This window comes from Psammomys obesus, unplaced genomic scaffold (genome assembly GCF_907164565.1).
Source record: "Psammomys obesus unplaced genomic scaffold, mPsaObe1.curated_primary_1811, whole genome shotgun sequence".
NCBI classification, from domain to species: Eukaryota; Metazoa; Chordata; class Mammalia; order Rodentia; family Muridae; genus Psammomys; species Psammomys obesus.
Genome location: NW_026595845.1, coordinates 1 through 15,022, shown reverse-complemented (window position 1 = coordinate 15,022; position 15,022 = coordinate 1). Strand labels below are relative to the sequence as shown.

The 15,022-nt window shown below is 40.5% G+C and overlaps 1 protein-coding gene across 1 annotated transcript; it reads right to left on the bottom strand.

The window, feature by feature from the left end:
- Positions 1-447: 447 nt before the first annotated feature.
- Positions 448-14,534, bottom strand: LOC129685905 (eukaryotic translation initiation factor 2 subunit 3, X-linked-like; the record flags this gene model as incomplete). The annotated part of the gene is given in 13 exon segments (XM_055619425.1): positions 448-620; positions 857-1,026; positions 4,094-4,238; positions 5,426-5,520; positions 7,531-7,567; positions 7,569-7,666; positions 8,750-8,908; positions 9,863-9,883; positions 9,886-9,956; positions 12,198-12,319; positions 12,429-12,556; positions 13,643-13,706; positions 14,440-14,534. Coding segments are annotated over 13 exon segments (1,352 nt in total), but the record flags the coding sequence as incomplete, so codon positions are not given.
- Positions 14,535-15,022: the final 488 nt, after the last annotated feature.

Sequence of the window (15,022 nt, the reverse complement as noted above, 5' to 3'; positions counted from 1 at the left end):
ATACTCTTGAATAATTTCAAAAAAAGTTTAAAGTCCAAGGCTGATAAAGATGGCTCAACAGATAAAGGCACTCGTCACCAAGCCTGACAACCTAAGTTCGATCCCCAGAACCCAAAGAGTGTAAGAAGTTGTTCTCTGACCTCCCCATGTATACTGAGGCATGTGTGCATCCCGACACAGACACACATAAAATAAGGACATGTAAAAGGGTGCTTGCTGCCAGGCCAGATGAATCAAGTTCACTTTTTGAAATATAGGTTACATCTAAAACAACGGGAAGCCAGTTGCAGTATTTGTCCTAATAAAGGAATACAAATCAAAAGATATTAATACAGCGTCCGAAACCATCCAAGCAAGAAGGTGAGAGCTAAAGCCACATTAATTGTTATGTTCAAGGAGAGGAATGTCCATATAAATACCAACAAGAACTTAAGTGAACAAACTTACCGCCAGTGTTTCTCAACTCTTCTGCTAAGTGCAATTTTTTCTCCTACTTCTGTGCACACAGGATTAGTCAAAACAATCTTGCCCAAATCAGCCTTGACAGCACTGACTCTTCCTCCTGTCGACAGGGAGCCTATGTTGACCATAAGCACTTCATTCTTAGACAGCTTTTGCACCTAGGGAAAGAAATTGGAGAAAAAGGGGACAACAAATAAGAAAATGCTTTCTGAAGAGTGTGGAGGCGTACACCTTTAGATCAGGTGCTCAGGAGGCACAGGCAGATTGATCTTTCTGAGTCTGAGGCCAGCCTGGTATACATATTGAGGGCAATGCTGAAAGACTTGCCGCAAAAAGCCAAACAAATCAATAGTTTCTGTTTTCGTGGGGACTCTTTAAAACCTAAAGCACGTACCTTTGCAGCTTTCTTGTCTCCTTCAGTTCGTACGCCCAAAAGACGTCTAAGCAGGAAATAGGAAATTTCCAGTTCTGTGAATATTTCAGGTAAAGCTCCAACGGCACCAAGTACTTGTCCCACCATTCTGTCAGCTCGGCACAAAGTGGGGTCGATCTTTGTTCCAACTCCTAATAAAAAGTTAAAATGTTATGCAGTCTTATTTCTTATCTAAAATACCCTTGGAGTAATTTGCTTCAAAGTCTAGTTAAAAATTGACATCCTTCTATACCTTCTTCCGTTTTCATACACTTAGAGTAAGCCGAACAAAATACTTGTTTTGTTTTAATTTTGTTTTTGGTTTTGTAAGAAGTAGTTTCTCTATGTAGTCCTGGCTGTCCTGGAACTCACTCTGTAGAACAGGAAGGCCTCCAACTTAAGAGAGCTACCTGCCTTTGCCTGAGATTTAAGGCCATCACACCTTTCATGAAAATAAAAATTTAAAGCTTTTTCTGGGTGTTTTGATGCACCTGAGCACCATACGCATGTAGTACCTACAAGAGCCATAAGAGGGCGACGGTGCCCTGCAAAGATAGTCACAAACAAAGATAGTCAAAGCTGCTTCAAGTACTAGACACTGAACTTGGGTCCCCTGAAGGAGCAGAGCAGCAAGTGCTCTAAACACGGAGCCATCTCTTCAGGCCCTTATTTTTTAAGTTATGTGTCTATATGTGCCTTTGCATGCAAGTGTGGCACCAAAAGAGGGTACTGGCTCTCCTGGAGCTGGAGTTATAGATGGTTCAGAGTCACTCGTAAATTCACACATCTGCAAGAGCAGTAGCCATTCCTAACCACTCAGCCACATCTCCCGTCTTTACAGTAAACATTACAGAAAGGAAAAATGAATTGCATGTATTTCCTTCCTTAGCTCAAAGGTACATTTTGAACTCTTATTCAATCTTGCCTTTTTCTCAGCAATCGAAAAATGTTAAGAGATCAGAAAACCCTTTTTTGATTTGTTTGAGATAGGGTCTTACTTGAGTTAGGTCTTGCAATGGAAGTTTCGGTTTCTTTAAAAACTCAGTTATGTTATGTAAATATGCTTTTTTATTTAATAACAAGTGTGGGATTTTAGCTTGGGCTTTAGTTTGTCCAGAGCCGACGATTCCTCCTGTGTGCTGGTCTTCGCGGCACAGAGAGGGGCGTGGTCTAGGGAGTCCTGGAAGAGATAGACTGAGGAGACTGCTTGCGTTTACTGTTGACAGATTCGTAGAGCCCCAAAAGAACCCATCGGGCCTAAACAGCTGCAAGAAGTAAAGGGGTCTGTGCCCCCTCTCCCCACTAACCTTTCTTACCTAAGGCTAAATGGTTGCTGGAAGGGAGGTAGAGGCCTAAAAACCCCAAATTAAATGTTTAAAAACGAGTGCAACAGGGCTGGAGAGATAGGTCAGAGGTTAAGAGCACTGGTTGCTCTTCCAGAGGCCCTGAATTCAATTCCCAGAAACCACATGGTGGCTCACAACCATCTATAATGAGCTCTGGTGCCCTCTTCTGGTGTGCTGGTGTACATGCAGACATAACACTGTATACATAACGAATAAATCTAAGAAATAAAATAAAATAAAATTTTTTAAATGAGCATAAGGTCTTATATCTCCAGTCTGGTTATGCTGTCCACACTGGTCTCAACCTTCTGTGCTAAAGGCAATCCTGCTTCAGAGTCCCAAGTATGTGGGACTACAGGTACTCACTACCATGCCTAGGTGGAACTTTTTTTTCTTTTATTCCCACATCAGAGTGAGTATAATCTGACATTTTTTTCCTTTTTAGTAACATTACATTTGCAAAATTCACACAAAAAGCAATCTCCTCCAAAAGTGTGTCACCAAACAGTAATGATAAGCCAGGCACTCTAGTGCAAACCTGTACCCAGCTACTTGCCAATTTAGGCAATATAGCAAGGCAGTATAAAACCAACCAACCAGCCTAAATCCCCAAACAAACCATATATAACCAGTGCTTTGAATGCTAGATCATCAAACTTACTTTGTGCCAGGCACAGTGGCATAGACCTGAAATTCTAGCTGTAACTGGAATGTTGCAGGAAAACCTTAAGTTCTAGCTCAGCTTTGCAGTACAAAGTAAGTGACAGCTTGGGTAACCTTGTGAGATCTTTTAAAAAAAAAGAAGAAGAGTGGGGCTGGAGAGATGGCTCAGTGGTTAAAAGTATTACACTCTTCCTTGGTGGGTACCAGGCATGCGTGTGGTGTGGACACACACACACAAACACTCATACCACACACACACACACACACACACACACAGAGAAATAGAGCATCTGCCTAGCATGTTCTAGCCTTTACCCAAAACTTAGCCAGAATTATTGAATAAATATCTATCCACCAAAAAAGATACTTTAAAAATATTTTTATTATTAATATTATGCTTGTTTGAGTGAGTAAGCACCTTTATTTGAGCCAGCTCCAAAATGTCTTCTTCCTGTTTACAATATTCCAAGATGTACCAAGAAAGCCAGGTGTGATAGTACACATCTGTAAGTCTAGCACTTGGGCAGCTGATCTAGGAGGGTTGCCTTGAAAACCAGCCTGGAGAAAATTACATGGCAAGACCCTATGTCAAAAATTAGAACAGGGGCTGGAGAGATGGCTCAGAGGTTAAGAGCACTGACTACTCCTCCGGAGGTCCTGAGTTCAATTCCCAGCAACCACCAATAATGAAATCTGGTGTCCTCTTCTGGTCTGCTGGCACACATACAGGCAGAATACTATATAAATAATAAACAAATCTTTAAAAAAAAAAAAAATTAAAACAGGATGTGGTGGAGCACATCTTTAATATCAGCACTCAGAAGGCCAGCCAGGGCTATGTAGAGAGACCCTGTCTCAAAACAAACAAACAAAAAACTCCAACAACAAAAATAACCAAAGGGAGGCAAAGAGATGACTCAGCAGTTAAGAGCAATTGCTGGTCTCTGCAGAGGCCCTGGGTTTGGCTTCCAGAACTGACAAGGCAGCTCACAGGTTCTGAAACTCCAGTTTCAGGGGGTGGGGGTAGGTGGAATCTGACACCTTCTTTGGCATTTTGGACATTGGCACACAAGATGTACAAACATATATGCAAACAAGATCATATACATAAAAATAATTCTGTAAAAACAAACAAGCCTTACACTTTAATCTTTGGTATTTCCTACGAAACACACCATTAATCTCCACAAATTAAGAGGGAAATGCTTACCAATGAGGCCACCTGGAGCAGCGTACTGAAGATCATTATGTTCTGCAAAAAGTGATACAATTTTCGAAAAAATTGGTTTACACATGAGTTTTCCTTCACTATCTTTGGAAACAATACCGGGTCTGACTTCTATCTCCTGGCCTACCTGTAAATATACCATTAGTAATGAGAAGTATTGTAGAACATGCATTTATTATTTAGCTACCAATGTACTAACAAAAAGACCACCAAACTAAAAAGGCGATCTTTCCTCTAACTTCAAGACTACTACTTTTTTAAAAATTCTTTATTAATTACTTTATTTATTCCCTTTGTATCCCCCCTGTGGTTCCTTCCCTCCTCCCGTCCCAATTCCTCCCTTCCTCCCCCCTTTGCAAGCATGGCCCTCCCCAAGTCCACTGATAGGGGAGGTCTTCTTTTCCTTCCTTCTGATCCTAGTCAATTAGGTCTCATCAGGAGTGGCAAGACAACTACTTTTATTGACTTCTCCCAGCTGTGCACCACCATGCCAGATTAAAATTACATATATACATACATATATGTATGTATATATATATGTGTGTGTGTGTATTTTATTTTTTGGTTTATTTGAGACACAGTCTCAATGTAGCTCTGGCTATCCTTTAACTAACTTTGCAGACTATGCTAGCCTCAAACTTGGAAATCTGCCTGCCTCTGCCTCCAGATTTAAAGGTGTGAGGTACTATGCTCAGCTACATTTTTTTTTTTTTTAAGGAAAAAAACGAGTCTGGCGGTGGTGATGCAAGCCTTTAATCCCAGCACTTGGGAGGCACAGGATCTCTTGAGTTTGAGGCCAGCCTGGTCTACAGTGAGTTACAGCACAGCCAAACCTACACAGAGAAACCCTGTCTCAAAAAAACCATAAAAAGGGAAGGAAAAACCTGACATGGAGGAGACAGATGTGTCAACAGTTACAGAGTACTTGCTGCTCTCCCAAAAGATCAGAGTTCAGTTCCCAGCACCCTCATGGCAGCTCACAACCATCTTTAACTCCAGTTCTGAGGGATCCAACAACCTCTTCTGGCCTCCCTGGACACACACATACATGGAGACAAACACCCATAGGTATTAAATAAATAAATAAATCTAAAAGAAAAATTTTTCCTCAGTTCCACTCAACCTTTGCAAAATATTGAATAAGCCTGTTGTCCCGTAAAATATGCTCCACATTCACAAGAGAACTGTAAATGTGGAGATCGACCCTGAAAAGTTCTTAGTTCCACCTATGCACCGTGGCACTCGCACGGCCACCCACATCCATATGATAGATAAACAATCAAGCTCAGAGCGTAACAATTCAATCCAGTTTACCTTTAACACTCCTTTTAGAATACTACCACCAGCTACACCTCCCTTAAGGTCATCAACTTCACAGCCAGGTTTGTTGACATCAAATGACCTGATAACTAAAGAAGAAAAAAAAAAATTAAGATGAAATCAAGCCATTTCTATTGATTGTAGCTTTAGAATTCTTTTCCAAGTCAATTTCTCCAAAAACAATCTAATGTTACTGCTTTAATGCTTACTGAAATCTTACTTATAACAGAAACAAACAAACAAACAAACAAAGCAGAAAGTTTAAAAGTTCATTGAGATGGCTTATTAAGTATACTAATATTATAAGAGTCTCTACCATGGAGTATCATGCAGCTATTAGAAATTAATACTATAAATTACATGTAATGATCTTAGATGGGTTTTGTCTACACACAAAGTGAGTTCCAGTACAGCCAGGGGTACGCCTGTCTTGAGAAACCCTGTCTTGAAAAAGTGCCAGGTGTGGTGGCACACGCCTTTAATCCTAGCATTCAGGGAGGCAGGGGTAGGTGGATATCTGAGTTTGAGGTCAGCCTGGTCTACAAAGTGAGTGCAGGAGAGTCAAAGCTACACAGAGAAACCCTGTCTTGAAAAAACAAAACAACGATAACAAAGTCTTGACCTGCGTATCTAAGGTTTCTGAATCTGTGTCATTCAACCAGGCAAGAAGCAAAAATGCTTATGTGATGAGGCCCATTATCCTCTTTGCATTGTAACCATTTACACAGCGTTCACAACCAACTGGCTATTATGACTTAAGGCATACAGAAAAGAATTGGTAATGTACCTCAGTGGTAGTGTGGAGGAGCCTGCACGTGGGCATTTTATTTTTTCATTTGTTTGAGAGAGGCTCTCAGGTTGTAGTGCTGACTGACTTGAGCTTGTTATGCGGACCAGACTAGCCTTGAATTCAAGTGCTTGGATTATAGGTATGTGCCACCATGCTTGGTATGTTATATATAGGATTTCTGTATTATATGGCTTCTACAATACAAATTTACTTCAAAAAATTGTAAGGCAATTCTAAGACTGTATGACTTATTCTTAGGTCACCCAGGAGAACTTTCCCCCAACAATCACACAAACAGCTCCAAATGAAGATCTGGAAAAAGAGGCCTTTGAAAAAGCTCCTGCATCTTTGAGCAGCAACCACAACTCAGTGAAATCAAACCTATCGGCTTTTCAGTAATGGTACAATGTAGTGGAAATTTCGGTTTCTTTAAAAACTCAGTTATGGGGGCTGGAGAGATGGCTCAAAGGTTAAGAGCACTGGCTGTTCTTCCAAAGGCCCTGACTTCAACTCCCGGCAACCACTTGGTGGCTCAGAACCATCTATGAGATCTGGTACTCTCTTCTGGTGTGCAGGCACACATGCAGGCAGAATACTGCATAAATAAATAAATAAATAAATAAATAAATAAATAAATAAATAAATAAATGAATGAATGAATGAATAAATAAATAATAAAGACTCAGTTATGTTACGTAAATATATTTTGTTTTAATCTGAAGTGTGGGATATGGCGCTGCTTTCAGTTTGTCCACAGAGAGGGAAGTGGTCTTTGCCAGTTGCAGTTATTTAATTCTGATGACTCTGAGAGGGATAAATAACAGAACTAGGAAGGAGGAGGCTTTGAGGAGAGGGCTGGGGAAGGAAGAAGGCTGCTGCTGTGCTTCCTGTTTGCTGGTTAACTGGACTGCTGGATATCCTGACTACAAAGATTGGAATTACCCCAAGGAACTAACTCTAAAGAGGTCTACCCTTCTAACCTTCCTTCTCTCCTACCTAGGGTCGGGGTTTGGAAGAGAGGTAGAGGCATAAGGAACCCCAAATAAAACAGTTTAAAAACCAGGGCCAACAGTACAATGACAACATCTTATAATCCCCTAGAAAATACTTTTGCCACTCCAGGTTGGTCAAGGAAAATACCAAATATTAACCACAATGAGTTTTTCACTCAGGGCCCTGTCATCCAGCAATATAATGAAGACATTAATTCAAATAGGTTTTATGGATTTATCACCATCTCTGCAGAAAGAAGAAACATTAAAAGGGAAGCACCAACATGGAAAAGTCCAGTTAAATGTGACTCACTTACCAATGAGACGGGGTTCTGAAGTAAAGTCTCTTGGGGGGCACTGGTATTTTCTTCACTATGTACTCACAGACAACTTCAATGTTGTATTTCAACTGAGCAGAAATTGGAATAATTGGCGCCCCTTCTGCTACTGTTCCTATGTAACAAATTTCAGAAAGATCAAAATCCTTGGGTCTTATAAAACTTGCTCTATACAGCTGCTAGATAAATCAAAACTAAAAGAGGCCTAAATATGTCCACACAAATGCCAGTCAACAAGCAGAAAGTGGTCTCTCTAGAAAGGTGACAATATTCTCTTTAACTCTTGCAAATGAATTATCTGTCCTCTAAGGGGAAACTGCTAAATTTATATCAACGGGTTTAACAAAGGCAAAATGCTGTGTTTAAAGCAACAAAACACGGATACTCCTGGGGAGCAGCACTTTAGAAGCTAGAAGATTTTTAACAACACATAATTAACCTTTCCATAAATGTCAAAAGGAAATTAGAGTCTTCGATAATTAAAGACTGGCTGGCCTATGTATTTCTTTATTAATAATATGTCAAGCAAACTAGTCAAAGAAATAGACCAAAATTAATCAGATTTTAATCAAAATGTATTATTTTTCATGCTAGAACTGGGTTCTCAACAAGAAAAGGCTAAAAAAAATAACCAAAGGTCAACAGTAATATGCATCATGTCTTCTCTGAAAGTGGAACATGCTATGATACTAGAGAAAGGAACTCTGAAAAGATCACTTTGTTCTTTAAGATGGACCCTCTCTATGCAGTCCTTGCTGGCCTTGAACTCAAGAGGTCTGGGCCTGTGCCTCTAGGGTGCTGAGATTAAAGGCATGTGTCATGAGGTCCAGCAGAAAGATTGCTTTTCCATTTTTTTAAATTCATTTTACTACTACTATGAATTTTTTTCTTTTGTGAGGCAATGATAAACTCAGTGCCTTGTGTTTGCCAGGCAAGCACTCTACCACTGAACTATACTCTAAGCCCTTGGAATTTAAAACATGTAATGTGACTGACAGCATCTCCAAAGCATAACCTCAGTTTTAACTCTGTACATTAAATGCAGAAAAATATATTTATAGTCTTATCAGGACACTGTCTCAGATCACTAACAAGTACTGGGTAAAAAAAAAACAATACTCATGATACCTAAATCTACTTCATTTTAGATGATATTACAACTTAGTGATCCTCTGATTTATTAGCTATTAAAACTTACCTTGTACAAATGCAAGAATCTGCTCATATTGTTCCTTAGCCTGACTTTCTTTGACTAGATCAATTTTATTCTGTAAGATCAAAATATGCTTGAGTTTCATGATTTCTATAGCAGCCAGGTGTTCAGAAGTCTGAGGCTGAGGGCATGATTCATTACCAGCTGGTTGACAGAGAATAACAAACATGCATAAGAATAATTAGAAATGTCGACAGAATGCAATTTCAAAAACAGCAGGCAGATTGTTGGTTGTGAGGAGCTGTGGGGAGTGTAATTGGGCGGTGAATGCTTAACAGGCAGGGTATTCTCTTTGGTGGTAATGAAATCCTGAATGGACTTCCTTCACTGATATTGGTAAAACAGTAAGCAGTAAGCTTTACATGATGTACACTCTACTGCCAAGTGCTTCACCCTGTATCTTCATTCACTGCAGCCTCACACTCCTGGTCCTAAGCCAGGAGCTTCCAATGAACAAGTTGTCTTCAAGAGCTTTTGCTGAGGCCTTCTAGCTCAAATCTAGTCTGGGTGTGTTCTGGTACAGCTCAGCCCTTACGAGATGGTCAAGGCTCCTCCTTAAATAAGCAACAGTGCACCCCGGTAGGTAAGTTTTGGTCAGCCTGCCAACAGTCACCCTCCCGTCTGTACACGTGTCCGATACTATATCCCCTTGCAAACCTCAAAATACCACACTTATACCTGTGAAATCTCTTAACAGTTCACATAAGGAATAACAGTGTTACCGCAGTGTATAACTCCCAGGTTATACTACACCATGGCCATTACTATGAATCAATCAGTTCTCCACCTCCATGGAGAGGCAACTCACTACACAGACCAATGCTTTAACGCTCAAATTTTAAATGGAGATAGTATGTGCAGCTGCACCATATTCTTTTCTGGATACTCTAAGACTTCGCAGAAGCCATAAACCCCAGGACTCTTTTGCTTAGTATTTTGTTTGTGCTGTTAGAAGGAAATGTCATCCTCCGTGACACATTCCTTTTCATGTCTCACTTAGATAACGGACATGGCCTCCAAAGGTTTTATTTCTTCCTCAAATATTCCACTCAGATTAGTTATCCCTCTGTTTGTCCAAACCAATTCTGATGACTTTACCTATCAACAGAAGAGCTGCACCATCACTGCTGCGCCATTCAGCATTGTAGCCATCAAAATATCATGGCCAGGACAGTCAACAAAGGAAACATGCCTGACAGTTGAGAAATAACAATCAGTCTTAAGATCAATCAAAACTATAAACAGACTGTAGATTTCTTTTCTTTTTGAGACAGGGTTTTTCTGTGTAACACACCTGGCTGTCTTGGACTCTTTTTGTACACCAGGCTGGCCTTGAACTCACAGAGATCTGCCTGCCTCTGCCTCCTGAGTTCTGGGATTAAAGGTGTACACCACCATGCTTGGCCAGGCTTTACTGTAGATTTCAGAAAGTTAAATCACATGGGAACTAGCTCTCAATGTTGTTAAAATGGGTTGTAAGACTTGGTGTTTATAGACTCTGGGTCTGATGCTTATGGCTTCCACAGGTACTGGCACCTAGATAAGCGCTCAGACAAACACATCATTCAAAATAAACATGAAAAAAGAGAGAATGAAGACTTTCATTTGAAAAAAATACTCTGCCCAAAATATCACTACCCCTGAAAAACTGGAATTGTGTGTCTGAAAGTGAGAGGACAGTACTACTTTAAACTTATGCTACTCAGAGTTATGACTTTAGAATTTACTTTTTAAGCCACAGGCAGTGGAGCACCCCTATAAGACTAGCATTCGGGAGGCAGAGGCAGGTTGATATCTGTGAGTTTGAGGCCAGCCTCATCTATAAAGTGAATCCACGACAGCCAAGGCTACACAGAGAAACCTTGTCTCGAAAAACCAAAGCAAGCAAGCAAGCAAACAAACAAACAAACAAACCCAAAAAGTGCTCTTGGTTACTAACATCTCTCCAGCCCCCCAAATCACAATTTTAACAAAAATATATGCTCATATTTCCATGATCTAAAATGGGAATCAAGGATCAGCAAACTATGAGCTCCAGACTCGGCTTACCACAAACTCATAGGTGAATTTACATGTGCTTTGGTAAAAGAAGAGAAGAAATAAGCACTAGCAACTCTAAGGCCCACAAAACAGAAAACAGTTGCTCTTTACAATAGAGGTATCCTTATCTCTGATAGTGCTAGGACCAGAGTGAGCTAAGAGAGGGTACCTCAGGTGTACATTTTAAGGGGATGCCTAAACAGTAAAAAAGAAAGCCTGGAATGTTGATCAGTGGTAAAGCATTTGCCTGCTAGCAGGTGGGGCTTTTGGTGCAAGCCCTAGTGCTAAAGGAAAAAAAAAAAAAATTAATTCAATACTTGGATAAAGACAACCAAATTTCAAAATTAATGCCAAAATCCATAACGATCAAAACTCCAACATTTTAAATAGAAAAAGGATTATTAACAATGGCCTGCCTAAAAGGCATGTTGGCAAACACCTTTAGTCCCAGCATTCAGGAGGCAGAGGCAAGCAGATCTCTAAGTTTGAGGTCAGGCAGGCTACATAGAGAAACCCTGCTTCTAAAAACCAACCAACCAACCAACCAACCAACCAACCAACCAACCAACCAAGCTAAAGAAGTCACAGAAAAGCAAGAAAATATCAGCAATATTGTTGGCCTTTATTTAAAGTCTTGATACTGGTGACTCTTGCATTAAAGTATTTATCCTGATTATTGAGATTTCTTGGCTTCCCCTCCTTCCCTAAATTTTGGGCCTAAGACAAAGAGTTGCCCACTATCTAAGATGGTCTTGTAATACCCAAAGATGTTAGTAACTACATACCAGCATCCTCTGGTAATGAACCAACATGTGAAACATTCAGAAAATTGTTTGGAAACAAAGCCATTTGTTTTAAAGAAGCAACTGAAAAAATGGCTTCATTCTTTTATCTAATAAACAGAAATGACACTGCCTAAATCCAGTGAGTTGTTTTCTCTCCCTTCCTTTTTTGCTCATGCAATACTCACCTTAAAAAAAAATATTTTTTTTTAAAGATTTATTTTCACTTTCTGTGAATGAGCATTTCATGTCTAGTACCCTCAAAGGCCAGAAGGGGTTGTGGGATCTCCTGGAACAGGAGTTACAAATGGCTGGGAGCTACCAAGAAGATGCTGGGAATCAAACCTGGGTCCTCCTAGCCAGTGCATTTAACAGATGAGCCCTCTCTAGCTCCCTTATGCAATCTTTCAGTTTGCAGAACTTTTTAAATTAATTTCAAACACACTTGACCTTTCAATTCTTATCACTGTATAAAATAAAATGCAAAATAATGGTAAAGCAATGAAACCATTCAGCAATTAAGTTAGGGTTCAGTGTCTTAAGTACTTCAAAAGGCACAAAGCACAATGTAGTGACTGAAAAGCATAAAGTGATTTTGGCATCAAAGTTACCTGACTAATTTGAAGTTCCCTTTGGTCCCTGGAATGTCTGTAGGAAACTCATCCGGTGTACTACTTCCACATGATCTGTAACATTCTGGTCTAGGACAACTTGGGTCATCAAGTTTATAAATCTAAGTTTCCATGTAAAAGAAGAGAAACAAACAAACAAACAAACTGGATTTGTTTACTCATGCACCAGTTAAAGTTAAGTAGTTTCTAGTTTCACTGTATACAGATTACCTTAGCATTAGCATATCCAAGCTTGATGGTAATGTTCCTTTCCAGTTCATTTTTGAATCTGACAGTGTGAACTCCAGAAATAGCCTTTACCACAGTGGATTTCCCATGAGCTACATGACCAATTGTACCTATTGACCAAAGACAACAAAATTAACTTCTGCATGCAAGTACACCAGATATCTTTACAAACACTGTTGAGTAGAAAACTAAAAACACTAACTATAAATAGCCTGGACAATTTAGGGAGACCTTGTCATAAATCTTAAAAAACAAACAAAACAAAACAAAAAAACAGAGCCGGAGCCAGGCACGGTGGCATATACCTTTAATACGTGCAATGAAATTGAAGTCAGCCTGGTCTACAAAATGGGTCCAGGGCAGGAAGGGCTCTGTTATACAGAGAAGCCCTGTCTTGAGGAAAAAAACAACAAAAGTGCTGTGAGTGATGGCGCACGCCTTTAATTTCAGCAGAGGCAGAGGCAGAGGCAGGCAGATCTCTGGTCTACAGAGTTCCAGGACAGCAAGGGCTACAGAGACAAACCATCTTGAAAAACCTAACCAACCAACAATAAAAAAACCTCCCCCCACCCTCCAAAAAAAGATTCAAACACACAGTTAGTATGACAAACTTCGATATAACAAAAAAGAACACACTCATAATCCTAGTACTGAGAAATCTGAGGCAATGGGATTGCCTTTAGTTAGAGGTCAGCTTGAGCTACACAGTGAATACCAAGCTAACTACTCTATGTATACTAGTTAGCCAGAATACATAGCAAGCCTGTACCAACGCCCCTAACCCGACAAGAAAAACCAACCACACATTTTATACTCAAGCAATATACCTCAACAGTTCTAGATGCCAATTAATGGGGAAATAATTCTACTTAATTATAGCTTATACATCAAATAAAACTTCCATAAACTGCCCTTGTACGGCAAGAACACATTCTCACCTCTTTCTTCCCTACTGTATGATTACATACTGCCTTGTACTACTTTTTTTCCTTTTACTATTAAATTTTTTTTTCATATATATATATATATATATCTCAAAAATGTAGCAAGGTTTTGTTCACAAGGGCTCCACAGCTTTCTTTTTGACACACTGTGCTGCTCAGGACACTCTCCAAGTAAACGACCACAGTATTCAATGAATTACACAACAGGAAAGACTAAAATTACTTTTAAGTGAAGTCTCCGAGCTATCTTACCTATATTAATCGTGGCTTGTCTGCTGATAACTTCATGTGAAAGTGGTGTCAACTTGGTGACATCCTGCAGTAAAATATATTTCAAAACACGATCAACATAAACCAGAAAACTTTCCTTGATGTTAATTTTTCCTTTTCCCCAGGTACAACTCTATGCCCTATATAAGCAGCTCTCTTCTCCCGCTAAAGTGTCTCCTCCCTTATAGTGCTGTTACACTATGAGCCCTTCATTGTCATATAAGACAACTCCACTCACTAAGAGAGGACTAGAGATGAAAGACCACCTAATCCTGGAGGCTTAGCAAGTCCTCAAGGGTCCAACACAGTGGGCAGTGTGGTCCGGTTTCCAATCCTTTTCAAACTTAAACCTTAATGATTTTAAACAATCTTTGTGTATCTCATGCTGGCCTCCAACTCTATATGTGGCCACCTTTAACTTCTAATTTTCCTATTTTCATCTCCTAAAGTGCTGGGATTACAGGCGTGCGCTCCTGAGGATGGAACTCAGGGCTGCGTGGATGCTAAGCATACACTCTACACAGTGAACGGCAGCCCCAAAGTACTTAATTCGATTTATCACCGAAGCTTAACTCCCGGAGTTCCAACTCTCAAAATCGTTGACCAGTGCGGGCACTAGGCAAGGTACTGGCGAGGGAGCCGCCACGCCTGAGTCTCTAGGGCTTAGAGGGTACAGCTCTAGGATATCTGCTTTACACCACGATCCAGACACTCGGGCACTGCCCCATCTCCCCCCTCCCTGGCTCACAATACATTCCCGCCGCAAATCGAGACCTCACCAATGTAGCGAGATCTTGTCGAGAAAGATGTGGCTGCCCGAGAGTCACTCCACCTCCACCCCCCGCCATCTTGCTCGGAGAGGAAAGGAAACTGCTCGGCAGCCGCCTGACAAAACGTAGGCCCCCTTGGGCGGAGCGAAAGAGCAGCGGCGGGAAGGCGGGCTGTGGCCCAGTCCTGGCAAAAAGGATGCCAAATGCAGCAGTAACCTTACTACTGAGCTTCTCTCTGTTTTAATTTGCACAGGAACTACCGGCAACCTTACTCGAAAACACAATACAAATTTTAGAACGTATCCGTTTCCATCCTATTAGATTTTATTTTATTTTTTTGCGCAGGCAAAGTTGAGGGCAACCCCAGGAAAGGCCCCCCCTTGAGGGGAGGGTTATTAATGTGACACTTCGCGCTGCACGGAGAAGCTATTTCCGTTTCCTTTTTGTGCTAGCCGGAAGTTTTCCGGCATCTGGGCATCTTTACCCAGCGTGTAAATCAGAAAAATGGAAATGTCTCTTTTATTTTACTTCATTAATTTATTGACTGATTTACCCATTTCTGTAGTCTAATAAAGGTATGTCAGCTCGGGGT